At 37.4% G+C, this 27,656-nt stretch overlaps 3 protein-coding genes across 4 annotated transcripts; 1 reads left to right on the top strand and 2 right to left on the bottom strand.

Moving 5' to 3' along the window:
• Window positions 1-661: 661 nt before the first annotated feature.
• LOC306768462 (ER degradation-enhancing alpha-mannosidase-like protein 3) lies at window positions 662-11,228 on the bottom strand. Its single transcript, XM_079256832.1, has 20 exons — window positions 10,467-11,228; window positions 10,245-10,290; window positions 8,573-8,673; window positions 7,805-7,844; window positions 7,551-7,663; window positions 7,295-7,448; window positions 6,946-7,080; window positions 6,652-6,757; window positions 6,429-6,526; window positions 6,143-6,268; window positions 5,971-6,054; window positions 5,614-5,697; window positions 5,370-5,494; window positions 5,099-5,264; window positions 4,672-4,829; window positions 4,463-4,580; window positions 3,683-3,856; window positions 3,272-3,437; window positions 2,955-3,146; window positions 662-2,611 (listed from the first exon to the last, which is right to left on the bottom strand). The coding sequence occupies exons 1-20, from the start codon at window positions 10,562-10,564 to the stop codon at window positions 2,349-2,351; spliced, it is 2,547 nt and encodes an 848-aa protein (XP_079112958.1). The 5' UTR covers window positions 10,565-11,228; the 3' UTR covers window positions 662-2,348.
• Window positions 11,229-12,607: 1,379 nt separating this feature from the next.
• anxa3b (annexin A3b) lies at window positions 12,608-16,621 on the top strand. 2 transcript variants are annotated; one of them, XM_079257176.1, is made up of 15 exons: window positions 12,608-12,710; window positions 12,852-12,895; window positions 13,051-13,085; window positions 13,182-13,229; window positions 13,385-13,472; window positions 13,737-13,831; window positions 13,910-14,023; window positions 14,236-14,326; window positions 14,460-14,539; window positions 14,945-15,001; window positions 15,273-15,366; window positions 15,493-15,588; window positions 15,698-15,756; window positions 16,074-16,196; window positions 16,300-16,621. In XM_079257176.1, the coding sequence occupies exons 3-15, from the start codon at window positions 13,074-13,076 to the stop codon at window positions 16,357-16,359; spliced, it is 1,017 nt and encodes a 338-aa protein (XP_079113302.1). In that variant the 5' UTR covers window positions 12,608-12,710; window positions 12,852-12,895; window positions 13,051-13,073; the 3' UTR covers window positions 16,360-16,621. The 2 variants fall into 2 exon arrangements, with proteins under 2 accessions (XP_079113302.1, XP_079113303.1); XM_079257177.1 differs by lacking the exon at window positions 12,852-12,895 and having other exon boundaries at window positions 12,656-12,710.
• Window position 16,622: 1 nt separating this feature from the next.
• rcl1 (RNA terminal phosphate cyclase-like 1) lies at window positions 16,623-26,973 on the bottom strand. Its single transcript, XM_079257175.1, has 9 exons — window positions 26,787-26,973; window positions 26,240-26,311; window positions 25,318-25,493; window positions 24,966-25,040; window positions 24,719-24,843; window positions 22,670-22,795; window positions 22,399-22,555; window positions 18,088-18,191; window positions 16,623-16,794 (listed from the first exon to the last, which is right to left on the bottom strand). The coding sequence occupies exons 1-9, from the start codon at window positions 26,914-26,916 to the stop codon at window positions 16,641-16,643; spliced, it is 1,119 nt and encodes a 372-aa protein (XP_079113301.1). The 5' UTR covers window positions 26,917-26,973; the 3' UTR covers window positions 16,623-16,640.
• Window positions 26,974-27,656: the final 683 nt, after the last annotated feature.

Below are 27,656 nucleotides of genomic sequence, written 5' to 3'. Positions count from 1 at the left end.
TTTACTGCCTTGTGAAATAAATTAACAAGCACTGATTACCAGCATCTCAATCATGTGTGAAATAACAAAAAGCAGTTTACCAAAACTTTGACTCATTTCAAATGTAGGACTTCTTAGTCATTTCTCAGCATCACTATTGTCATCAGTGATGTCATGACAAATGTCATTTCTCTCCATATTTGCACTTATCTGTTGTGGTGGCTCCAATATGGCACAAATGCCTGCTGTTTTGTTCCATGTTTTCTTGTTGAAAGTTGTCACAAAGCTGTGAAATTACTTTTATTCATAAACACGTAATTGCCTCGAACACAGGGACATGCAGATAAGCTAATCTGCTTTTTGACACAGTTCATCCTGCCAAGTCTTTCCTGCAAAAAGATTCCAGTTCCAATTGTGATAAGAAGCATAAATAAATTCAAAGTGGCTTTTTTTTTTTTTTTATAACAAAAATAAGGTTCTAATCAATAAAATGCCATTATGGCACACTCCTGTATCTTTCCGTTTGCTTTTTGAAAAGAAAATGTGTTAAAGTGGTCATGACTTTCATCGATAAAAGAAATAAAGTATAAAATAAAACAATACCAAGAAAGATGTGGAAAGTATGAGTTTAGATTTATTGACAGAACCAGTTGAGCTCACATCCATGAACAGATGTCAGGCATCATTTTTGGCACTTTTGTAAAGGAGAAATCAACAAACAACTGAACAGTCATAAATAAAGAAAACTGATTTTAAAAAATCTTGTTTCTTTTCCATGGTCCTTTTATCTGCATGAACAGTAATGGTTTACAATCCTGAGGTATAGAGGCCAGAAAAACCTATAGGTAAGGCTAAACAAAATATCAAACATCTTGCATTATGACATAAAATTAGCTCAGCAGCACCAGGAAAAGTCTACTGTACAGAATTGAAAGCAAACCTGTTCTGGCATGAGTTCTTCTCGTCGATGGCAAAAGTACCCACAAATTGTCATCACAGATTTAGATTTGAAATTTAGACAATCAACAGGAAAACCTGCTTAAAAAAACATTTTCTGAACTGCTGCATGATGCAGTGAACACATACTGAAAATGACACAATTTAGCTTGCGAAGAAGATGTGAAAAATAAATTTAGTACAGGTGCATTTAAATCTCAAAATACAATATGAACCCAAAATACATCCATGACATACTTCAATCACACTTTGGGAAGGAAGTCTTTCCAATTCACTGTAAACTTCAAGGTGACAAAATAAGACATTTTGCTCTGTTATGAAACTTACTGAGACTGATATAATTTCTACGTCCCCATCTAAAAGCAATTGATTGCCAGTATGACAAAGGGCATGGCAATAGTGATTGCTTACAGATAAACTACAGTTATTTATAGTTTGGGAAAAGTAACATCTACCCTAGAAACTGAAACTTAATTTAAATATATAATTATGATGGTCAATCCTTTCATTCTTGATTTGTTGCATGATGTGGTTGGTTTGAACTTTTAAGCAATATTAAATTTAGGGCATTGTCGTTATTAAATACCTTGCACACGTTTGCATGTTCACATTCCAGCAAAAAGAAAGATAAAGAACACACACACACACACACACACACACACACACACACACACACACACACACACACACACACACACACACACACACACACACACACACACACATTTCTTCAAGTAAGCCAAACTCACAAACTGCATTCCCTCTCAAAATTCCCTGAAGTTACTTACTAGTACAACATGACTTTTCTAAACTAGCTCCAATACCTCCCCTTCCTCCACCAGCATTGTGTAACTGAGAAGTTTTGGTGGTCTACGCCACCTACTGGCCAGATAATGCTCCACTCACTATTATCCAATATTTAAATAGTACTTGAAGTAAAAAGGTGCAATCTAGATTTTAAAAAAAAAACAATTTGCATTGCATTAAAAATGTAACAGAGTACATTTTTGTTGCATTATTGATACTTTCCTTAAGGGTAAAGTGAATTGAAATTCCGGTCTGTTTGCTATGTCAGTCTCACCACAAAGGTTATGTTTAGGTAAAAACAAACTATTCCTCTTAAGCGATGGTTTTTGGTCTTTTACTGCCCACGTTGGGCACGTGAGATCATTTAGAGAAGAGAACCTCCAATGACTGATAAATAAGGAGCCATATTTAGGTTTGAGTAAAGACAGTATATGAGTGGGGCTGTGACACTTCTGGACTCTCCTCCATCAGCTGTAAGCATGCAGGTTGTGTCGGTTTGGACTCCGTTATCTGTAGGGCAGTGAGGGAGCTCTGAGGCACATGTTACTCAGACACTGACAAGGAACAAGTGTTGGGACACTTGGCTGCTTCATAACCTGCAGTGATCAAGGATTTGTGGTAGGTCCAACGTTAGAGTCTGGGGTTTTAAATGAGTCTGCTGAACACGGCTCAGTTCTGTCACTCTCTGCTGCTGGTTTGGAGACCTGTTGTTGCTGTGACTGTTTTCCACTGAGTTCTTCTTTAAGAAGCACCTCTTCATTCTCCAAGACAAACTCCAGCGTGGACCCTTTGTCTGCTCCTTCCTCATGCTCCCCCTCCTCTGTCAGGCGGAATTTTATGTTCACGCTGATGGGTTTTTCTGATTTGCCTAAAAAATGGAGACAGACAGTAAAACACATCAATTGTATAAGACTTGAGAGAATGCATATAAGTGGGGGACATATCTGAAACCCCAAGATTAAAAAAACAACAAAGATAAAAATGACTAACTTTATCCTTGTTTGATTTGACTGTTTATTATTTTGTTTGCTCATTTGCATTGTTTGCCTAAAGCCTTCCTGCTACAACGCCTAATTTCCTAGTTTGGCATCAATAAAGCAACCATGAATAGATCTTCTTAAACATTTTTCCATGTTATATTATATATATATGTATATATATAGATACACCAAGTATCACCAGGTTTATTCTTTAACCCTCCTCATCCTCACCATGTCCAAGCTGTCTTTCCTTGGGCAGCAACAGCACATCCACATTGCGATGTTCTTCCAGGGCAGCTGTGAGTACACCACCCTCACGGCTGAACAGGAAGACTAAAGGTAAAGTGATGTCTTCGGTGGAGTCGCCATCTCCCACCATCTGGAAGAGGGGAGTCTCTTCACTATTACTTCCCTCACGATGGTCTGTGCAACATGGAGACAATTAAGTTCTTTTATGGTCGATACTTCCAGTGATTTGCAGTTGCTCAAAAACAACAAGTGTTCTGAGAAAAAGAAAACAAAACATGTTTTACAAACTTGATCCTCACCAATGAAGATGACTCCTATGGCTCCTGCTTGTTGCAGCCAACGAGCCTTTGCAGCAAACATGCAATCACCACGTAATGCCAAAGCGATGCGTCCTCTGAGCGCCGCTGCGTTATCTACTGGCCCACATGCTGTGTAGGGGGAAGCTTTCACTAAGCTGCCTTTCACCTATTGCATATGAAATTTGATTTGAGTGTTTCTGTGCTTTTATTTAAGAGCAAGGAGTATTACGCTATTAAGTAGGTTTCAGGAAAGAAAGACAGAAGTGAAAACCAGAAAACATTTGCACAATGCAGGAAGTCACGCAACGTGAATGAATATTCCTGTATACAAGTATGCCAATATTGTTTTTACCATATTTTCACAAGGTCTCAATTGGCCTGTACTTTGATACAGGAAAGTGTTTATCTTACCCCATGCTCCTGCTTGGTCAGGTCCATTCCAAACTTGGCTGGTCCTGCAGTGAGGACTGTCCTTCCAAGGAACGGAGGGGATATGAGCTGAACCACAAGAGGTACCACCACTTCCTCCTCTGGTGTGTGTCTTACTTCAGCTACAAGCTTTAACCGATACACTCCTTTATGCTCCTGCAGGAATCAGTGGTTGGAAAACAACTTGTAAACCACAACTGTCAGTTATGTATGTTATGAATCCTAAAGTTTTTTTTTTTGTCTTTAACCTACAGTTTAGTTTTCAGGCAGTGCCCAACAGCAAATTTTGCAGAGAAAAATCTAGCTTTTTGCTCCTTTAAATTCCAAGTACATTCTATCTAAAATAACTTTTTTCTTTTTAACAGATTATGATGGAGGAGATGGAGGAGGCTCCAAGCTACAATTACATTTATTTACATCTTAAATCCTCTTTCTTTGATTTCCACTGAGTTGTTTGGGGTTTACCATTGTAGCCTGTGTTTGTCTGGAAGATGTGTGCTGTCAAACAGACGAAGCACTTTGGACATTTAGGAACTTTCAAAACCACTATAATAAACCTAATATTATTTATTTCAACTTAACAAATTTCCTATTAATCTGGCTCTTATGACTCTATGTGTAGTTTCAGCTTTGCACTATCCACCTTTCTTTTTTCAAAATATTGAGTGAATCAAGGTGGTAGATTCTGTTAAGTGAAGAGAAATAATGTCCTGCAGTTGGCCTGATAAGAGTATTATTACTAAACAAAACAAAGAAACATACCCTCTGACTTCGGGTGTTTCCTCCAACAATGTCATTCAGTGGTGTGAGAGAGATGCCCATGCTTTTCAAGAATTCCACCGGTTCCATGCTGCTATCGTGGAACGGTAGTTCAATTTCCCTGTAAGGTGTAAACACATTCAATTTCAACCCAAAAGTAATAACATTAAAAAAAAAAAAAACCTAGAAAAGTTCTTTGCAAGTGGCCACACCTGACAGGTAGAGGATGAAAGGCTCGCCCCACCCCAGTAAGGTACTTGTAGCTGTCCCTGATGGTTTTGGCAAATGAGGGGTTGTTGGGGAACAAGGACTCTGTGCTTGGACAGGAGTGTGTAAACAGATCTTCATCTGGAGAAACAGGAGCAGTTTCCTAAAGCAAAGGATGCACAGTTAAATAACTGTTGTTTTGTTTTTTGCCGTAATATAGAACTTTGAAAAAAGGCAATAAGACCATGCCAGCATGAACCATCTGCTAAACCTTAATAATAATAATAATAATAATAATAATAACAATAACAATAATAATAATAATAATAATAATACTTGTTTAAATTTTCATATTAACCCAATTATTTCATTCCATGTGAGGCAGACATAGTATAAATCAAAGATTGACTATGCTGGAGTGAGTCCTCTTACAGTAACATTGCCTTCACAGGGTGGCTGAGGGGTGGAGAGGGAGATGGGAAGGAGATGAGCCTCTGTGGTGAAGATGTAGTCATCTATATCAATTGGCAGTTGGCTCTTCTCCGAAAACAATAAGTACAGGTATTTAAACATCTCTGCCAAAAAGAACGAGTCCATCCTGCACAAAAAGACAGACACATAAAAAAAAGTCAAATAAGAAATAGTCTTTTTAAATCCAAGGATGTTTTAGTTTAGCTGTGCTTCCGTTAATCTTTCACAGTACCTGTCTTCATGTGTCCCAGTGCGAACATCCTGCACAGCAGCAAACCCACAAGGCACCCTGGCATAGGCATTTAGTTTTTCCACTATAGACTGTCCCACTCTGAGGTAGTATGGGTCCCCAGTGGCCTGCACAGATTAAAATACATATCCTGCAAATTACCTTTTAATATTACAGGAATTAAGCACTTTTTCTCTGGAGCAACTTTTACAGCAGGGCAATGCATTTTTAGTATGTAAAGTTTCACCTTGTAGAGGTAGTAGGTGCTTTCTGCAAACTCTGGTCTCAGTAAGTGTTGGCCCCAATGAACTCTAAACTCTGTCGTAAAAGCCTGGAAAGACATTAACCAGAAACAAAATAAAATTAAATTACACTTGTCAGAAATTTAAAAAACGGATTAATAAGCACATCTTTTTTTCTCAGTATAGGTAAAAAACGTTGGAACAACATTAACCCTTGTACGTACAATTATGTAGCCACAGGCATTACAAAGACAAACTTCAATATAAATGTCACATTATTATCCACTATCATAATTATTTATTTTCCTAATTGAAATAAATAATAAAGAATATATAGTACATATAGAAACAAGATTAATTACCTCTGGAAGAAACTTGTGCTGTTTGGTGACTTGGTAAAGCATCTCATGTGTTTCAATGGCTGGTTTCAAATCCCCTCTCAAAACCTACATTAGCATTTACAAATGTCACTTTAATAAATAAGTCAGCAATAAATTCAAGTATAGGGCTACCTCTTTAAAAGCTATGTCTGACCTGTAATCCTGGGAAAAATGCCAGCAAGGAATCCATCCAGCTCCGCACACTCACAGTGGGGTTGTGCATATGTACATTTAGCAGCAGGGGAGGCTGACTGATGTACTTCATAATGGCACTGTAGTGCTGCCATAAACAGTAAGAAAACCATGTGAGTAATAAAAGTGTACTGTATTCAAAGAACAATGGTAAAGGCTAAATAATGAGGTGTGCCCCACTGATATTGCAACAGGGAACATGATCCAGGGGGAAATCCTTAGATAAAGTTTACTGATGGAAGACTTACAGTGTTGAACCTCTCCAGAAAAATATTGTCTCCTAGGAGAATATAGGCCTTCATCAGATATTCATAGTATGAGTCAATTCCTGCACCAACTCCACTTTCTGCAAACACACAAAGGAACATGTCAAATGATAGCAGTGTTGTAGGACAACCAGTGTTTCTCTTGGCTTTACTGAGACATGACAGTTTAAAAAAAAATCCACGTTAAGTGACTGAATTGTCTCACCTCTCCTGACCCATTCTCCATTATGGATATTAATAACAGTCCCCACCAAGTCGCTTCCTCTTTGTCTCCTCTCCCAAAGGACATCCAGGGCTTTCCTTGCATGTTCCTATAGAACAGTATGAAGTAATGCAAACTTAAAACAATCAAGATACAAAACTGTTTCATATACGGTATATTAGCTACAATTTCCAGGATAAGGTATTATTATCATATATTTTAATAATTGCAAGTATAAACGCTAAAAAATGAGAAAAAAAAAAACATCAAAGTACTCTGATCAGAAGACAATATTACCTCAAACACAGACTTTCCTGAGAGTCTGCTGAGGGCAGCAAACTCCAGGATCATAGTCCCTGCACAGGCCGTGCAGGTGTCTGATTCAGTGCCTGTGCGTGAAAGCGGGTTTTGGACGCCATACCGCAAATTGACCTAGACAACAAAAATGAACTGTTAGTATTGTCATTTTACCAAACTCAAACATGTTTCAGCTACAACTTTATTTTCTTAAGTACTTTTTGTGTTAACTGGGCCGTGTGGTGCAATTCTTCATCTATGATGGCTACTTATGAGAAGATAAAAGAGTCTGTGCCATATGATCCATCTAAATAAAAGATGTAATATTTAAAGGTAAAATAAAAAATACCTTAGGGTAGGGAAGGCCACTTGTGGTGTTGAAGGCAGGAAGTAATCGATGGCCCAGCTCTATTGCCATTTGTAGGAGCTCATCTCGATACCACTGCATCCTCTCCCCACGCTGCCGTAGCAGGTCAGCCATAATATGACCCCCCAAAAGCCCCCTGTAGGACATAATTTTATACCAAAAATTCCATTTCAGCAACATGTTCAAAAATAAAATATTATAAACAGTGTTTTAGGCACATAATAAACAGGTTTCATACCCTAAAACCCTGATGTTGGTCTCAAACACAGACACCACTACATCATTGTCAAAACGTACGTCCCTGACAGCCTTCCTCACTGCATCCTCAAACTCATCAAGCTTGTTTAGCACCTGTTTACACACAAATAGACACAAACAAGGGAACAATCTATTTACTAAATGTTACAGAGGAGAAAGAAAACCCAGAACAAATAATTCTCGTGAGTCAAAATGTTTAAATACAGAATAAACAGAGAAAATGCAGGTACTCACCACCAGCGTATCAAGGGTGTCAATCAGAGTGAGAGAAAACCTACAGAAAGATGGAACAAATATAACATAATGAGATGCTGGTGCAGCACAGTGGAGCTGGTGCCCCACTTTTCCTCTGATCCAGTTTTATTTATTATGAAACGCAGTGTTTAATGTCAAACCTATTGAATTTGCAGCTCAATTACATTATGCGTCATGTGTGGTGCATAAACAGGTCAACTGCTTGTGTAGTGTCTGTTGAACAGAAGTCCAGGAGTTATTGCCCTCTTGTTTGACTTTATCAATGCAGATACAATATGAGTATCTACAAAAAACAAGGGCATCTTCTCTATGGCAGATCTTCTTTCTGCAGAAGAATAACAAACTATCGAGTCCTTGTGCTCTTTAGAGAAGCTAAAAATTTTTCCTCAACTGCCACCATATAATATAGACATCAGCTTTTTGTTATATCAACATGCAGAATAATAAAAATTAAATTCACAATTAAATTACCTAAAGACATTTTTCTTTCTATTACAACAGTCAGCAAGTTATAATAAGTCAATCAGGACTTTAATAAATCTAACATTGCCTTTTCAACAAATCTGTTATTTCTCATGCTTACCGGTATGCTTGAAAACAATAGCGCAGATGTTTATCTAGCATTGATCTGGACTGACATTAAACTGATTCAAATTAAATGGTCGTGTTTGTATCGTGGAGCTTCACTGACATGGCTGTATAACTCCAGTGAACAGCTTTAGGCTGCAAGTATCAAGATGAACCTACTTCCCCAAGGAGTCATCTATGTCCCCTCTGTTAGGCTCTTGTCCACGCACTCTCCCTCTGCAGCTTAGAGGCATCAGCTCATCAGCTGGATAGGCATATTTCTGTGATAGAAACAGCTGTGGTGAAATCTTTCACAATTATTACATAATAATTTGGCTGGCTTTTAAATGAGCCAAATGGAATCACAATCAGAAGTGTTAAAAGCCATTATTCATCTGCATGAAAATAATTGAATGAATTTACAAAGAAATTTTCCTTTTTATCACTAAATTATCTTCCACTGTTTAGAGTTTTGAACTTAGTCGAGGTCAAGTGTGTCAGCAGCTGCTTATCCCAAAGCACTTAACTTCGTATATTCAAGCTAACATATTTCAGCGAGCATCTATGCAAAAGCTTTGGTTGTAAAGCTAAACAGCAATAAAAAAAAAAAGTCAGCAGATAAAATGTCTAATGACAAGAAAGAGCTGACATTTCCAAGTCGTTTTTAAACTCAGTATTTGTTAAGTAATATTTCACAACTGAGCCAGTCTTTAGATTCTATTTAACGCTTCAGGAAATATAATATTAAGTAAATTACTGATGGACCTAAATAGTTAAATAAAATTTATTTTGAATGTGTATCCAAAAAATGGACATATTAAAAAAAAATAAAATAAAAGAAGTAACGTCTGAGAGTGGGTAAAATTTAAAAATTATTACGTCCTACCCCTTCACCATCACCTAATAATATGGGTACTAATTAACTTCCTTTATACAAACAAAAATTGTGAAAAAAAATTAGAAAGTATACATTTTATTAGGTAAAATTTTTTTTACATTTATTTCATATTTAAGAATGTAATAATACATTTTTAAATATTTAATATTTAAAAACACTTGAATCACAAGTCAGATAAATTTTTAATCTGGGGCGCTTTGTGGGCATGGGGTCCTAACCAGACCCGATGACAAAAAACAACGAGGAAATATGGAAATCATGAGCTAGGTTTTTTACATTGCTGATATTCTAGGAGACAGACATTTTAAGGTCCTTTAAGAGATAAAATTTAAAAAAAAAATCATAATAATAAAAATAATAATAATAATGATAATATATTTATCTCCTTTTGAATCAGGCAGTCATTAACACCTCTAAGTTTTGTTTTGTTTTTTTCACAACAGTATTGTTATGTTTACAGCATACATAGATTTGGCTCAGTTTGCATCACATTTAATAAATATTTACTTCAGCTTTCATGTCAGCCACAGACTTTGGAATGATCGGTTGCTTTCTGCATTTCAAAACCAGCCAAGTTCCTGATGTCCATGCTTACTGAACAACTGGATAAATTTGGTCACCTGTCACACCCTGTCCGTTCTGACAAAAGACTCACTGTCATTGACCTGTCTGCCAATTCAACAAATATCACAAATGCCCTCTTTTCCCTTAGCCAATTATGTAGATAAACAACTCTTTTCTCACTGAATAAATTAGTCAAATCTGCCATGACAGAGAATCTTATAGGAGAATTTACACATAGCACAATGCCAGTGATCCATCTCGTCTACATCCAACTTGCCTTCATGCCGCCCCACTAAATATGACAAACATAGCCAGTTGGACCTATTATTAATCTAGATCGATGCAATCAGCAAACATAAATATCCGACCATTTAAAAATGAAGATCTTACCATGTAACTCCCATAAGCATGGTCAAACATTTCAAGAATTTGGTCCCTGCAAAAGAAATGATGGATTGTGATTAATGTTAATAAAAGTTTTTTTTTTTAAGAAAGAAAGACTACATTCATCAAATAAAAACGGTGTAATCATTAAAATATTTTAGAATATTGCAGATATTTCCTTAACCATTCATTAAGACATCCATACACCAACATGTATGCAGTTTTCACCTGATTACGGTCTTCTCCTCCTGCGTCATGCTCTGGCTCTCCTGACATTTTCCCCAGCCAAGAATATTAATAATCAGAAGTGTCTTTAGCAGCATCATGGTTCCGGACGAGTGGCCCAGTTTCCAGGGAAGTTTATTACTCAGTCTCCTCTTGGAGTGTTACATAAGGTACGATTTACTTGGGACAAATAAGCTCTGGCTCTTTGTCCAAACACCCACACAAAATCAAACAGTCCAGCTGGCACAGCTGTCCTCTGGTAGACCCCAGCTCATCCTCATTTTGGCAGAGAAATGGCACAGTTTTGGTTACCTCATGATTTCCATATTTCCTCGTTGTTTTTTTGTCATCGGGTCTGGTTAGGACCCCATGCCCACAAAGCGCCCCAGATGCACGCAATCCATGTAAACAATGGAGGAAGTAAGCTACAACTGAGCTGCTGACTTTCACCGTTTGCTTACTTTAAAATGACAAAATTCCCCATGAAGCTAGATGGATGAAGCCCACTCCTCGCTAGATGAGGAAATATAAAGAAGCAATTAATTAGTTGCCAAATTGAGGAAACTGGGAACCATTGTCTCTACAGCTAACTGCTGGGAGGTTCCCAGCTGCTAACTCGCTACTCCGCCAGGTCGTCGTCAGCAAAGCTAGTGAATTACCAAACGACTTTACAAGCAAAAACAGAATGAAAAGAAGATGGAAAACTCGATTTGAACTAATTACAATGCTCTGATAGGCGACTAAACATAAAGATAAATGGACGATGACACGACGGTAAGTGTCCTGTCGAGTAGCTGTCAGAACAGACAGGTTATGCTGCCACCGGCCGCCTTGCTACAATACCGGCACTTCTCCCCTGGGCTTTGCCTCTCAGGCAGATTCGTGCCACGTAATATGGTGTAAGCTTTCCTTTTGTTAATTCTCTCACTTTCCGCATCTACTCCCTCAACTACTTATACTGATGGTGATTAAATTCTTTAGATGAAGGTCATGCGTAGGGTAACAGCTCTTGGTTATTGTTCAATTCAGACAGTTTTTGTTAAGCTTCCTTGCAAGATATACTTAGGGGAAAACTAACCCACGCACGCATGCGTCAGGCGCGTGGACTGGCGCTGATAGACGTCTGCTATTCCCACCTTTTACCACTAGATGTCCCTGTTGTTCCACCCTTTGTCTGGCTCGTTGCTTGTTTACATTACACTAATGCCAAAGACATGTAACACTTTGTTGCTCTTCTCAAAAGAATTTAGTAAATAATTACACCCTTTAATACAGTTTACGGGTTTACGGCTCTTGGGATGGTTGTTTTATTTTGTCTGTGGCTTTGCTGTATTAAGTTTGTATTTTTTCCGTCTTCAATAGTTTACTAAAATGGGCGTGGGTGAATTTTATCAGTACAAATATTTGTTGGAATTACTTTATTTTACTGACTATTTCTCTGACTTATTCTCTCCCTTTACAGCAAACATATTGACCCATCGTTTTTATGATGAATAAGTTGTAACCTATTTTTGGATAGGAGATCATCGTGAGTGAGTGAACAGAAGACGAAAATGTATTTGTGTCAGTAGCACAAAGTCAAGTAAAAGAGTTTCTTGTATGCTTTAGGAAGCTGGTAGAACTGTCAGTGGGCCAGCTCCATTTACTTGCTTGGGCACCCAAGCAGTGTGGGCGGAGTTTTCACTGCATTTAGAACGGGCGATCAGCCGGATCATCAAGAGGGATGGCCTGCTCAGACAGTATTGTAGGGCGAAAACGCCCACTTTAACCACATGGAGGGGGATTTGCTGCACTATGCAGCAGACTTATTTCCTAATTATCCTACTCCTTTATAAGCATTTCCCTTATTTGTTAAGAATTTCAATGAACAGTGTTGTACTTTACAGGGTCCAACAGCCTGATATAAATGCTTGCAAAACTATTACTTTTTTTTTTTTTTTTTTTATTTACAATTGTTTATAAAAAAAAATTTTTAACTCAACTTGGCTTTGAAAGATTCACTTGTTTCGGTAAAACCGGGCTTCTTCCCGGAAAACTCCTCCTTCCCCGCTATTCATCTCTTCTCACAGGTCATGGTCCGAATGACTAAAAAGGAGCGGACCCAGTGTGTACAAATAAGGAGGAGTTTATGATTCAGTCACACAGCCAATAAACGGGCGTTGCCTCTCTCAACTTCTTTGAAAGGTGTGGCAGCCCGAGATTTCTGTGAAGTTCCTGCTCTGACAGCAGTCCTATCCATTCATTCAGGTAAGAGGGAAAATACTTTTTTTCTTAAATAGCTGTCTTTCAGTTTACCCAAGCTCTGTGTTCTATTTTGTTACGTTTTGTTGACCAGAAAACTACATTTCAGACCGCAGTCGTCGACTTAGTCTTTTTTTTTTTTTGCAGTTTGGCTCGTGCACACGTGTCTATCGGAAAAATAATAAATTAAGGTAGATTTTGTGAAAATGCAACATTTATTTAAAATATTACTAGTGGAAGAACAATTCTTTAAAAGTAAATGAAGAAAAAAGGTCAAACGGAATCTGAAAGGACCTCATAATATAAAGGGAACATACTTAAGATTGATACTTTTGTCTTTTTCAAGTTTGCTACTTTACAAGCATCAGCATGTCTGTTTGGGTGAGTTGTTTTAGTCTTACAGGAATTTATTTTGAACTATATTTTGGGCTCAAAATATCACAGTCATTAATGTATATTTTCTGGCATGTATTGTAGGATGACCTGGACTTGCTCTTAGACTCCCCCTCCTCACTGACTGTGACAGTAAGTTGGACCCACATGATAAAAATGATGATTATGAGTTTGTGATCATAATCACCTTGTGAAGATTAATACCACTGTTAAAGCAAAAAGAAAAAAAAAAAGTAACTTTATTTTTTGTCTTTAAATGAGCAGACTAGTTTACTTTTGTCTTTTAGTCCAATACAAGAGGAACTGTGAAAGAAAAAGCAGATTTCAAAGCAGAAGAAGATGTTTCTGCCTTAAGGAAGGCCATAGAGGGTCTTGGTAAGCTAATGCTTTACCATAAGAAGTGTTGCTTTTTTTTTTTTTGCATAATCTGCGCTATATCATAAAAATTAAATAAGAAAAATTCACATGATATATATATATATATATATATATATATATATATATATATATATATATATATATATATATATATCATATGTGTGGTTTATAAAGAAGACAACATGCAAAAGGAGAAGACATTTATCACAGTATCACAGTGTTGGTGTAAGAATGAATTAAGTACAGTGTTTGTTTTTTCAGGTACAACAGAAAAGACTTTAATTGACGTGTTAACACAAAGAAGTAACTCTCAGCGACAGCTTATCAGCAGAGCTTATGAGAAAGCCACAGGAAGGGTATATGAAAACATTTATCGATGAACATTATATGTCATTGTCATAGACAGACAAAAATGAGTTTGTTTTGCTCGTTAGACATTGATAGCTGACCTGAAAGGCGACACTCATGGAGACTTTGAGGACTTGTTGGTAGCATTGGTAACACCTCCTGCTCTCTATGACTGCCATGAAGTCATCAAAGCTATAAAGGTGAGACACTGGATCATCTCCAACTTGCATGCCCCTTATGTGAACATTTTAACTGTTTCAAGAAGCAAAAACATGGAAGCAGATGTTGCTCTGCATTTTTCTTGATCTGAAAATGACTGATCACAGTACAAGGTACTAGCTTGGTATTCTGATTTTAATCATTCCTAACTCTAAAATATTATTCACTTCCATGTGTGATCTTTTACACACAGGGCACAGGGACAACAGAGAGCACACTGACAGAAATCTTTGCTTCGAGATCCATTAGACAGATCAAAGCCATATCTGAGGTGTATCTGGAAGGTAGGTGACATCAGCATAAAGTCACTTCACAGCTGATTTTTTTTTTTTTAACTGAAGCTGATGTTAAAAGAGTAAAAAGCTTAGCAGCTGCCAATCCTATATTCTGAAATCTGTTTTTTTTTTTATTATGAAGAAACAGGAAGACTGATGACTCATGATCTGAAATCAGAGGTATCTGGAGATTATGGCAAAGCTTTGCTCATCTTGGCTGAGGTACTGAACATTAAATTGAAACAGTGTTCGGACCTAGCATTCCCAACAAATAAGAATCACACCTGCAGCAGTAAATGCATTTTAGGCAGGAGGAGAGGAACATTCCTGAGATATCTCTGAATTGTAATGGCAATGAACCTTGATTTACGCAGTCCTACAGAACTTAGTGAAACGTCAGGATGAAAAATTATGTGTGCAATCTAAAACAGCTGTTTGAAATCAAGTTTCAAGGGTGAAATGAAATTGTGTAAATTACATGTATGTGTTAGAGGGGAAAAATATTGTCAACAGTATCTGAAAATCTCAAGAAAACTTTGTCAGCTCTACTGTTAAGTTACAGGCAGATCAAAATGTTAAGATATTAAATGTGTGTTTTTCGTGACAAGCTTATCCTCACTGTTACAGGGAAAGAGAGATGAAAGCACCCATGTAGACACTGCCAAAGCTAAAGAAGATGCCAAGGTTTGCATTTGGATTTTTTTTTTTTTTTTAGGATTTTTTTTTTTTATTTTACAATAGTCCAGCCACAAAGCCTGTTAGGCCTCTAATGTAGCTTTATACATAAATGCTTATATTTCTAGCCTGATGTCACGCATTAGGCATGTCTCACTTCATGCTCAAACCAATCTGAACAAGTTCACAGTGCACGTTTAATGTTACAAATTATTTCCTGTTTTGAACTTTTCTATCTCATGACATAAAACTGGTACTTATCCATGATGAATCCACACAGATGTTGTATGAAGCAGGAGAGAAAAAGTGGGGAACCGATGAGGGGAAGTTCATCGAAATACTGTGCCACAGAAGTATTCCCCAGCTTCGGCAAAGTGGGTTGAACTCTGACTTGTTTTGTTTTGTTCCCAGAAATTAACATAATATAAGAAATGTTTCAAATGCATGTATGTGTCACATATCAAAACTTAAGTTCTCAAGTCTCAGGTTTGTTTTGGTAGCTTTGGTGGAGTACAAGAATATTAGCAAGAAGACCCTGCAGGAGAGCATTGAGAGTGAGATGTCAGGAGACCTAGAGAAACTACTCGTAGCTATTGGTAAGATCTATTTTATTGACAGTTGTTCTAACTTGTCTTTTTAATTTGATTATTTTATTTGCGTTCATCACTGGTGATACATTTCAAATACTTTATTTTCCCTGTTTAGTCAAGTGTGTGAAGAATGTTCCAGCGTACCTTGCTGAGAGGCTTTTTAAGAGCATGAAGGTAGGTTTTTTTTTTTCCATTAGCAGGTCCAGCACAGCTACCAACCACAAATCCACATATTGTTTGCTTGTATTGTGTCACTTTCAACCACAGCAGATTGTACTGTTCAGCAGTGGTGTGGAAAGGAATTTTAAGCCACATTTTATTGTTGCTGCTTTGATTTACAGCTCATCAGCAACATGTCTGAATTCTAAACCTTCAGCCTTCTTTTTAGTTCAATTCACTGACTCAAAATATCCTTTTGAATTTCTAAACCAAGAAAGAACATTTCTTGTTCTCCATTTTTTTATTTTTGTGTTGCTTGATGTCTTATCCAGGGTGCAGGGACCACAGAGTCCACGCTGACCAGGATACTCGTCAGTCGCTCTGAGATTGATTTGATGGACATCAAAGCAGAGTACAAGAAACTATTTGGATGCTCCCTTTACTCCCAGTTGGAGGTCAGTGTACAAGTTTGTAGATTGAATTTAATTACTATTACATTACACAAACTGGAGCGATTACATGTTTTTTTTTTTTCTCCATCTCACTGTATTAATCCAGTCTGAAGTGTCGGGGAGTTACGGTGACGCCCTCAAGCTTCTATGTGGCCAAAGTGACTAACTCGCCTTCATGTCTATGTTATGACGAGAAGACGTGGAGAACTATAACCAGATGCTAACCCACTTTTAAACCCACTGATGGATGAAACGAACCAAAGAAATCATTTACAAAAGGTTTGGATATGCTTTGCAATTAACTTTACAAGAAAAGGTGTCCAAACCTTTCACTGGTAGTGCATTTTCTTTTGTGTTATTGTTACAACATTTAATAAATAATTTGGCTGTATTTATTTGTGTAAAAGAAAACACAAGATAACAATAAAATATTTATACAAAAATATTTTATTTAAGGGTTTTACTTATGTTGCTATATCCAACTCCAACACAGGTCATTAGAACCTTGTCTCCACCTTTTCTCTCATCTTCTAAAGGCTTCTGGACCTCGATCTTAAACAGAACATGGAAGAAGTCTCTGATGTGTCTAAGGAATTCGATCCTGCAAAGACAGGAGGAAAGTTTTTAGGCATATTAATTTTTATATCACAACTGCCAGTAAAGATTCACTGGGTGCCCCGGAGCAGTATGTACTTGGACTCTGCTTCAAGTGAAACTGCTTTGTCATTAGCCCTCCATATCATGCATATGATATTAAACTCATGTGCTGCCAGCCATTGTTACAGCAGAGAGCCCCATACTGCCAGCGTTCTGGAGCATTGTGGCTCATCTTTTAGGATGGACAGAATATTGAGTTCTGGGATTACAGATATGGAGAGATCTGATTTGGCTGGGTGAGTGCATCAGGGTATATTAGGAGTGCGCACTCTGCGCATATTCACAAGGCGTTGGGTACACACATTTTGATGACATTTTGACACATGCACCCGGCTAAACTGGCTGTCCATATATAGAAAACACAAAAGATGTCTTTTGGCCTCTAGCAGTGAATGTTCTGATTCAAAAAGACATCTTTGGCAGCAATTCCTTGACCAAAGAGTTTAAAAACATGCCCCAAAAAATCTCCTTTTAAATTTCTAAACCAAGAAAGAACATTTATTTTCCATTTTTCACATTACCTGAAGATGAGGAAGAACGCATTGTGATGGCACTGCCAATCTTCAGTTATCATAGTACTGTACTTGAGAGGGACACAGCACCGGTACCATGATAACTGAAAATGGACAGTTCATAGTTCACTCCTCATTTATGTTGACTGGACAAGGTCTGGTTCGTCTCCCTTACAATCTCTCCTCCCTTTTTAGATCATTTGCAAGTCAGGAATAGTCGCAGTAGTATATCTTTACAGATGCTAATATCAACATTCACCTGTCGCCATCATGCTTATAAAACATGCAAAGACAGAGATTCAAAGCTGTTTGGAAGTTGGACTTAAAGACTACTGGATTTTCAAAAAAGTATGACTTTTTTTTTTTCCTTACATAGCTGTTTCATAAAAAGTTTAATCACATTATGGCTTCACAGAAATAGGAGGGTGTTGGCACCTTGTTTACTCCAACTGCAGTTGTGTTTTTGCAAAAAAAGAAAAAAAAAGGACCCAACAGCGCAAATGAAAATAAATGAATACCTTTGCTCTAAAAAAGATAAAACTCTTTAGAAGAAAAAATTAAGCTTTACCAAGAAATAACAGCTTGGAATACTGTCATCTGCCTCGGCATCAACAAGCTGAATAACTAAACACAACTGAGTCTTGGAATTTTTATCAACATGCTTATTTATGAATGAGTAGTTGGTAAAGTTCAGTAGGACAGAGTGTTGAATGGCGATTGCTTACGTGTATGGTGACAGCGGTCCGAGCAGAACCTTGGACACATCCTGTTGGCCAAGGGTCATCAAGAGCAGAGCCAAGCTCTGATTGGTTGAATCCACACAGCCACCCTACAACAGTGAAAGAAGAGAGACCATGTTTTCCAGTAATAAAAACAGCAGCAAAGTGCGTCACAGAGGTGGAGATGTTTATGAAGAAATGAACCCCTGGCTGTAGGTTTGACCATCTCAGGTCGAGCACTGATAGTACTTGGGTCTGCTCCAAATTAAATAAAGAAGTGCAAAACTTTGTAATACAAGCCTTTTAGAAATGCAACCCCCCCCCCCCCCCCCCCCCCCTTTTTTTTTTTTTTTTTTAAATAAAACATAGTTGAACCAACAGACCTTAGTGACTTTTTTTATTTTAAACAAACTTGGCTTTTCATTAACAGTTTTCTCCATTCATGTAAGTGTCCCCTCACCAGTATGTTTTATTTCACAGATCGTCTCTGAATCTCAAGCCCCTTTTTTGATACTTCACATCTCTTTTACATACAAGACACTATTAGGACAGCAGATTCTCTCTGTGTATCCAAATGAACACATGCCTTTGTGTTTACTCAACAACGTGGAGAAAGCTTTCACTACACACCCAAGAGTATAATACACACCATAATTCAAACATCACAGTTTTGGTAAGACCATTACACCTTGTCCTTGTGTCGTATAACTAAAAAGAATTATTTTCTTGCAACATGAATCCAATAAACTTCAGTACTTATGTGGCCCAGTCATGCACTATTGTGGCATCCTGACAGTTTGTCAGCAGAATTATGATTCAATTACATAATCACATCAGTGAATCCATGTGGAAACTATAGCAACACTGTGTATATTGTTGACGAAGCTGTGTTTTGATTAACAGCATTCCCAGAACTTTGATACTTAACATGAAGCTTCATGAGCTACACCTCATGGCTCAACTTCCAACCCAAGATGAAATACTATTTTAAACCAACATGGCTGAGAATGTAATGTTTAATGATTTAGGTTGAATCATTTAATATTTTGGATATTTAATCATCTTCTTTCCCCTGTGCATCCATTCACGTAAAACATTAAAACCAATGACTTACTTGCATACAGTAAAAACTGATCTCATCAAAAGCTCAAAACTTAACACAAGAACAAAATTTTAAATTTGCTTATCAGACTTACCTTTTTACCTCAAAGAAGACAAATGTACGCCAGTTTTTGCTGCACAGGCTAAGATTTCCCATTTAATTCTGTCAGACATACCCCGTAACATAATTTCTGACAGCAACTTCACACCCTGCCATCAAGAGACGGTTAAAATGTCTCAATAGGCCCATGGCTACTTATAGACCACATGTACTCTTGGAAAAGTCCCTTGAATCCTCTCTGTGAAAGACAATCTCTTTACGAAGACCCAGGGGGGGAAAAAAACGCAACATGAAATCCAAATGTTTAGAGTCTCGGACTCGTAAAGCTCTCCAACGCAAAATTTCAATTAACAAAAAAAAAAAAAAAAAAGATCAAATCAACGGGGCAAATTAGAATAATTAATTTCACTGTGGCTTAATGGTAAATCCTGCAAAAAAAAAAATAAAGCCAAAATCCTGTTTCCATAGCATTATTGTGTTGTTAAAAAATAGTCAACTGGACCTGCTGTGCAACCTCCACAAAATGCACCTCTTCATTTTTGACTCTTAAAGAAAATCTAATGATGTCGAGATTTTTTTTTTTTTTAAAGGGATCTAAAACCACAGTAATAATTCACACAAACAGCTGATATAACAGTTCACTACTTACATCAGTTGGTAGTGAGCGCTGACATTGCTTCCAAAAACAAGATGTCCATGGTGCAGCTTTGGTTTACTACTAGAAGAATGTACTGATTAACCATAAAACAAACAGTCGTGTGGACTGTAGAGCACCCATACTTGCCCTTAAATATAACTACAAGAAATTTCTCCTCTCCAAAAGCTAAAAAAGAAAAACCATTCAACCACAAGAGCCACTCATCTCTTGCATTCTTCCCAGGCCTTGTAGGCATTTTTTCTGCATCTCATTTGAATTAGAATATGCAGGTTCAAATGCACAATGCAAGTTTTAGCCTTTTAAAAATAATAAAACAGGCAACAGACAAAGCATTTCAGATCACACCACCCTCCAAACAGGGAAGACAAAAATTTAGCTCTGGACTCTCTTGCTTGGAGTTAAGAAGATGCATCAACAATATTCCTCTTTCAGAGTTAATCAGCACTACCCTGACCAGCTAACTGGACTCACATGGCTCCGATGAGAGAGGCTGAGCCATATGGAGGCAAACTGAAGACACAGACTGTCATTGTACATATTCTGTTGAAGTTGCTTATTTTACCTGTGTGGCCATGTGAGGTTATGTGTGTGGCTGTGCTTCGTCAATCAGCACAGTTTGTTTAAACTTGCTACAGTCACAGGACACAAGTAAATTTATATACAGACAATGGGATTTAGGGAAATAGTTTTTGTTTATTTCTACCTGAGGGCAAAAGTATTTACATTTAAGTATTGCTAACTTAACAAGCCCATCGGAACAAATGCTTTCCTACTGATTAATCAGCTCCTGGGACGAAGTTCTTGTCTGTTGGAGAAATTAAACCAATAAGTTTAGTTGCCTTCATTTTACCTAAATCATGATGTTGCTCATGATAGTTCTCTATTTTTAATAAAGTAATTATTGCAAAAACACTAACTTAACTGATTAAATATCATTCAAAGTTTCTCGAAAACCCTAAAATAGTTTGTTACATTTCTTTAATATTCCCCTTTTAAATAAACCATCCCCTTTAATAAAAAAAAATGTTTGAATAGATCGTGTTAAGTTTAAAAAGTGTTTATATGGCTCTATAAAATTTAAAACTATATATACATACATACATTCATATTTTATCTGACACTATTTTGTGCCTCTGTAGTGAAATAAACAAAAATAATGACATGAACAGTAATTAGCACAGTTTTGTCACCCCTTATCACATATATTCAGCTTTGCTTTAAAAGTTTTATAACATGAAATAATTCTTGTGATATGCTTTCATAAAGCAGCCACAGAACCATTCCCAATAAAACAGAAAAAGTCTGGATTAAGACTGAGGGAGCCTTTAGCTGTTCTCCACATTGTGGTTCTGTCCAAAAACAGTTTCTTAGTGGGTTTGCAGACAAGGGTCATTACCAGAGAATGTGGGTAAACAAGGGCAGCTAGTGTAGCTTCATGAATGTGTGTATGTCATGGATGTCAGGTATTCACAAAGAATTCTGACTCTTTTTTTTCTGCCTTCCACTGGAAAAGGCAGAAAACAGAGGTTTCAGCATTATGCATTTGCCTATAATACCAGGTTTCTGATGTAGTTAGGAACCAACAGACAGTTGAATTGAGGCGAGTTTAACTTTACTATTATCATTTCACATTTTATGTTTCAAACATTCATGCATAAATGCTTGAGGCCATCGATGCTACAACAAAACTAAATTAAAAAGTGAAAAATGTGCAATTCAACCTCCAAAAAAACCTTTGCAGCTAGATGATCAAATATCCTTTTAATGCAATGGCTTTTTAACTAGGTAAAGCTGTTTTCAGGAAAAAAAAAAAAAAAAAAAAAAAACTTTCCCTGAACCACTGCCATCTCTTGTGTTAGAGGACAGGACTTGTAGGAGCCATGTTTCTTATATAAGTTCCCCATCCACCAGGGGGTGGTATCAGTTTGCATATGTTTGATGAAAAAGGTCAAATCTGAAGATGTCTAGTGCATCGTGATGCTTGTAGCGGGGGTTACTGAAGGGTCATAATTTTAATTGCACGGGTGTTGTTAATGAGGGAGGCAAACAGTTTTCTACTACACGTCTAGCAGACTCATGTTTTGACACCGTAGCGTGAGTCTCTTATGCTTTTTTATTTAAAACACAATGAACAACAGAAAGACGATAAATATCAACTTGATCTCACGACAGTGGGGAGGAGTGATCATTGAAGAGGAAGTACATGTAGTAAGCAAGTTAACCCATTGACAACCGGTAGCGTGTTGTAAATGTTAAACACTACAGGACTAGTAAATAAAGTGGCATGTGTTAAATGCGGGATAAATGCCAACTTCTCACCAATAAGAAATCTATCTTGCTCCTATTCAACACAATAAATGTATGTCGAAAATCAAATTTATTTTCATCACAGTCTGAGACCTCTGACACTTTGATTTTTCTCTTTAAAAACCATTGTTACATCAAAGTGTGTGTGTAATGTGTAGGTACACTACTTGAGAGTAGTTTCAATACTTACCCGATATACCTCTTCCAAAAGTAGTTTGGCACAATTTTTACCAAGGTCCTCTGGCAGCATGGGCTCTCCCTGACCCTGTGGTGTGGAGCACATCTCTGCACTGAGGAAGCAGCCATTCAGCGTTTCAGCTACCAGAGTCAAACCAAAACCTGGAGACCTGCAAACACACAAATAGAAATCGGCATCCTACTGTGGCTGACTGTTCATAGACAAAATACATACAACAATCCCTGCAATTTAGCAACTCATAAATATTTACAGCGATACCCACTTGCCAGAGTTGGCTCCTTTCATGTGGTCCGTGTAGATGTAGATGTCCGGGAGGAACTGGTTGAGGACACTCCTGGACGACTCCACAATCCTGTTGGCCATTTGAGGAGAAACTCGTACAGAATATCTGAGATTTGAACATTAAGGGCCTCCAAAGCCTTGATTTAACAGTGAGCTTGCAATTTAATTAAAGAAATTAATTGATGAATAAAAGAAGCTTTGAGTGCTGCAGAAAAAATGTTCTGGCCACACTGTCAAAACACACTAATATTTTGTTTTGATAACCGCATCCACTGTGGCATTTTTTCCAATTAGCCTCTGCAATGACAACATTTATTTCTTTCCAGAGGTGAATTAATTGTTTTGCCAAGGTCTTGTAGAGATGATGGACGAGCCAGACTAAAGTACAAAGACTTTGTCTGCAAATCCTAAAGATTGTCAATGAAGTGAAACCATTAACACGGCTGCATCATTAGGGGAGGACAAAAAAAAAAAAAACCTGATGGAATAATCTGGTCATTCAGTTTATTCAGGTAGTCAGTTGACCTCATTCTTTGTTGGTGAACTTAGACCCGACTAAGTGCAGCAGCTCCAGATCATAGCACTACCCCTACAGGGTTGTAGAATAGGGCATAAGCCATTTCATCTGCCTCTCCTCTAACCCTGATGCTCCCATCTCTCTGGAACAGGCTAAATCTGAATTCATTAGACCCAATGACCTTCTTCCATTGCTGCAGAGTCCCTGGGAAATTGAAGCATTTTTCTCCTCAATTAGTCTCACTGATAAAGTGGTTTCCCTTGGGCTTTAAAGCTGTTTCTACAGCTGTTTCAAGCTGTCTCTTGAGTTCACATCGAACTGTGTGTGGCAATGCTCCTACTGTCACCATTTAATAAAGCATTATATGATTTCTTTGTTTTACACTTTGACTTAAACCTTGTCGGGGACTGCCAAAACTTGATCACTCAAATATTTTCCCACAATATTTCTTACTTTAAGATAAGTAAGAAATATTCTTCCAGCTTTTAGTAATGTGTTGGACAGTTCCTACCCAATTCCAATAGTTTCAGCATCTCTGCAGATATTTTCCATGCTTACTGCATGGCAATAATTTTACCGCTCTGACAAACAACTTTTACACAATCACAGGATGTGATTTTCCACGTAGCTGTTTCAGAAATGACATGCCATTTAGCGTATCAGATTAGGTGAAACAAATTGTTTGTAGCCGAAATATCCATACAGTAATTATCCAGTGGGAGACTTGCAGCCATTCACCTATGGCCCTTTTCGTCTAGCACCTACTAAACCATACTCCGTTTTCACCAACACCACACTACCTGGTTTTAATTGTTTCCATAAACTGAGGTGCCCTCAGTGTGGGTGGGGTCGCCATAGCAAGGTGGCTCATAAGTATGGTGAAGTCATTTGTTTGTAACACACAATGGAGGATGTGGAGGTGATGCTTTCCCTGCTGCTCAATGAACAGAACCAGAAAAGGCTGTTGGTCGAAAAGCTGCTGACACTACCCAAAAGTTGTTGAGGAAGTCGCTTTCATGGCTCATCTTCTGACATCAAACTCTGGCCAAAAGTGGCCTGCAAACTGTACACATCACATTTTCAGCCAGAGCCCCAAAAGAGTAGGTGCTAAAAATGTGTCTACCAGGTACAAGAACATCCTGATGAAAACACCTACACAGCAGGAGGAGTGGTGTCAAGCTGGGCTTAGTAGGTGCTACTGGAAAAGGGTCATTAGTTAAATGCAGATGGCAACACCAGAAAAAGCTGCTAGATTTAGCTTTAAAAAAAAATAATGTCGAGAGGGTTCTGAAAACTCACTACAAACAACACCAAAGTTGCCAAGTTAGAGACATTTTTTGCCAAGCTCTGATGAGTGCATCACTGAAGTGGGTGTACCAGGAAATTGTGCACCGAGAGATGTTTAATGCTGCTTTGAAGACAAACTGATTAAATGTGTTAATTTTTTTTTTTTTTATGAACTTAAAACTTTTTTTTTTTTTTTTTTAAATTATAAGGCAATTGAAAGGATACGCAACTCCTCTGATCCTTTTAATCTTGCCCGGTTCTGTTAGCTGGATTGGCCGGATGGTCCTACGGACAGGACATATGAAAACCACTTCTCCTCCCCCACCAGGCGCCATCCCTCTTTTCACCACCTGAGTGAGTATCAAAAGAAGAGACAAAATCGATAACAAGATAAATACCAACATGTACAAGCACTGGACGTGAACGTATTCCTTGCAAGAGTATTACATCTTTGTTACCATGATATTCTCACCTTGATGTCAAAGCCCTCTCCATCAATACCAAACTTCTTCATTAATGGAAGAGCTGTGGACTTCAGCTGATCAACCTGCAAAACACAGCAGTTTTTTTTTTTAGAAATTGTGAATATAATGACTTGTTTTTATCCATAGCATTCAACTGGATTGTTGCCTGCTTGTTAACCTACACATGACAATAAATGAATCCATATGAATTAGAAAGCTCACTTAACCACTCAATTTATGCTTAACACATGTATTTGCTGAGGTCAAATTCAGCTTCACATTTTTCAATCATAAGCAAAATGAGGCAAAGTCAAAGAACAATGACCATTATTCAAGATGTGATCTAATTTATGTACTCACTGTAGGATCAGTAGGGTCATTAGTAACTCCCCTGAGAGTTGCCCTCAAAGGAGTTTTCATAAAAGGTGCCAGCATGAGCAGAGCCTCCAGGTAGTATCCGATCGAACGCTGTGGATTACAGTCATGCTCTATGGAGCCTCCGTGCAACAAGCCAGGCTGATAGAATAACACAGTACCTAGTAGAGACAATCATGTAAGGACAATGAACCAACCGAGACAACAGACAAGGGGCAACATTATCTGTGTTATGCTGATCTGTGTTTCCTCTATCATATATTGGGGGGCATCTAGTTAAGATGATCCTCTCCTCTCTATACTGTGCAATTATCCTCGTCAAACTCTGTGAAAGTCTCATAATAACACAGTCACAAGTGTTGTGGACCAGACAATCAAAGAAAAAAAACAATGTCCTGAGCAGTTTTAGAAAACATATATATATATATATATATATATATATATATACACACACCAAACAAAAAGTTGTAAATACTACTTCACGTGTCTGCGCATCATAGTAGGGATGGGCATAATTCATTGGTGATGGATTAATTGACCATTGAAAATTTCTTGGATGACATTTTTTAATCTATATAACTAATGCAATTTTAGAATGGTTTTGAAGTGTGCAAGTGCATATTTTCCAGTGTTACCATTAAATGAATCCCATTTAACTGACACAATAATTATCTAATTATCACACAATAATTATCACATTTTAATATAGTCCATAAATATTCATATAAAAATAATGATTGATCAATACTCCATCCTTGTGGATCAATCATTGTGAGACTCCTTCTCACAATGATTGATTAACATAATTTAATCGACTGCACCTACACCATAGTGTGGTAATCTCACCCTCACAGTAATCAGTTCTTTAAAAACAACAATGTGTCAGCAGAATAATGGAGAAAATCACCTGTTTGGTTAATCTCTATCCTGGAGCCATTGGTCACTTTGTCAAGGAGTCTAATGAAACTGGCCTCAAAATCTGTAGAAAAAAAATAACACACACACATAAATTAATTAAAAATAAATAAGCTCAATCAAATTACTTGGTACAATAATATTAAAGAGTCTGAATCTGATCCATCTTTCATAAGTCTGTCAGGAAATACTTTTGAGCAAACCTATTATTTATTCAGGTATTTTCTAAATAATAATTTCTGGTAATGAAATCGGATTAAAGAGTTCCATCTGATTATTAAATGTCAGATATCACAAATTCCAAAATAAAATAATCCTCTCCAAGTATTGTACTTCGAGACTTATGAAAGGTTTACAAAAAAAACGCAAACTAGTGTGCTACGGTAATGCAATATTACTTTCAATTTACACTTTTACCCCATCACCATTTCCACACCTCTGAGTCCCACTTATCAGACTCACTCCCAACTGCGTAACAGCTAGCCCGTTAGCCGCTGAGCTAACTGCGACGCCACATGCAGAGTCAAGCTGCAACTCACCACGAAGCCCAGGGTCGTCGTCTTTAGACCGAATGTTTTTTATCTTAACACGCTTTGCGCTGAGAGTAGACATAACCAGCCGCTGTCGGAAGAAGTTGCAGCCGTCGTAAGAGAGTCCATGACTTGCCATGTTATTGTTGTTTGTGCCTGGCGTCAGTAAAATCCACGTGTGTTTGTGCAGGAAGACGCTGATGGACGGCGAGAGTACGGCAAAGCATGAGGGTAAAAAAATGTTTTTGGTTTTTTTTTTCTTTTTAAATAAAAATGTTTTAATATCACTTAGTGCCTTAATACTTCATAACTATTTTATTTTTGATAGAGAAAATAATAAAAACAAGTCAAACATTTTGAAAGATCTTTTGAAGATATCGTGCATACATTGAACAAAATTAGTCAAAAAAGGCTATATTAATGACATTACTGTAGGGCAAATAGGGAAAAGGTATGACATATTATGTACAATCATTAGTAAATAATTTAGCAGTGCCATACCTAAACTTTAACCCCAGAATTGAAACATGTACCTAGATGATAATATGAATATAATATAGTTAAAACTCACTTTTAAGATGTATTACAATGTGTAAGAATTTAATCCTTGAAAAAATAGGGACTGTAAGCCTGGGGTGTTTTATTAGCATAGGCTCCATTATTTGGGGTGTATAAATCAATGGTTAATAAGTATTTTGGAACGATTACCAAATAAATAGGTAAAATCCTGAGGAGAGCACTCAGCCACCCAGAGGGCAATATTGAAAATATGGTGATCAGAGTTTAATGGGCCTGGTTATGTTTGGTGGGTGGTTGTGGCACTCTGGACTGTAAATGTCTTTTAGTTTATGTTGCTAGGTGCCAAAAGGTTCCTGTGCT

This window comes from Telmatherina bonti, assembly GCF_933228915.1.
Source record: "Telmatherina bonti genome assembly, chromosome: 17".
Lineage (NCBI taxonomy): Eukaryota > Metazoa > Chordata > Actinopteri > Atheriniformes > Telmatherinidae > Telmatherina > Telmatherina bonti.
The sequence above is the reverse complement of the archived record's forward strand: the minus strand, read 5'-3'. Positions and strand labels throughout refer to the sequence as shown.

Coding starts and splice junctions, on each gene's coding strand:
- LOC306768462 (XM_079256832.1), bottom strand. CDS start 10,564: ATGATGCTGCTAAAGACACTTCTGATTATTAATATTCTTGGCTGGGGA. Junction 8,674..10,244: donor ATGCTTATGGGAGTTACATG/GTAAGATCTTCA, acceptor TTTCTATCACAG/AAATATGCCTATCCAGCTGA. Junction 7,081..7,294: donor GTGGCCTTCCCTACCCTAAG/GTATTTTTTATT, acceptor TTTGTTGTCTAG/GTCAATTTGCGGTATGGCGT.
- anxa3b (XM_079257176.1), top strand. Junction 14,024..14,235: donor AAGTCATCAAAGCTATAAAG/GTGAGACACTGG, acceptor TTTTACACACAG/GGCACAGGGACAACAGAGAG. Junction 15,589..15,697: donor GAAACTACTCGTAGCTATTG/GTAAGATCTATT, acceptor TTCCCTGTTTAG/TCAAGTGTGTGAAGAATGTT.
- rcl1 (XM_079257175.1), bottom strand. CDS start 26,916: ATGGCAAGTCATGGACTCTCTTACGACGGCTGCAACTTCTTCCGACAG. Junction 26,312..26,786: donor CGACGACCCTGGGCTTCGTG/GTGAGTTGCAGC, acceptor TTTTTTCTACAG/ATTTTGAGGCCAGTTTCATT. Junction 24,844..24,965: donor GAGAGGGCTTTGACATCAAG/GTGAGAATATCA, acceptor ATACTCACTCAG/GTGGTGAAAAGAGGGATGGC.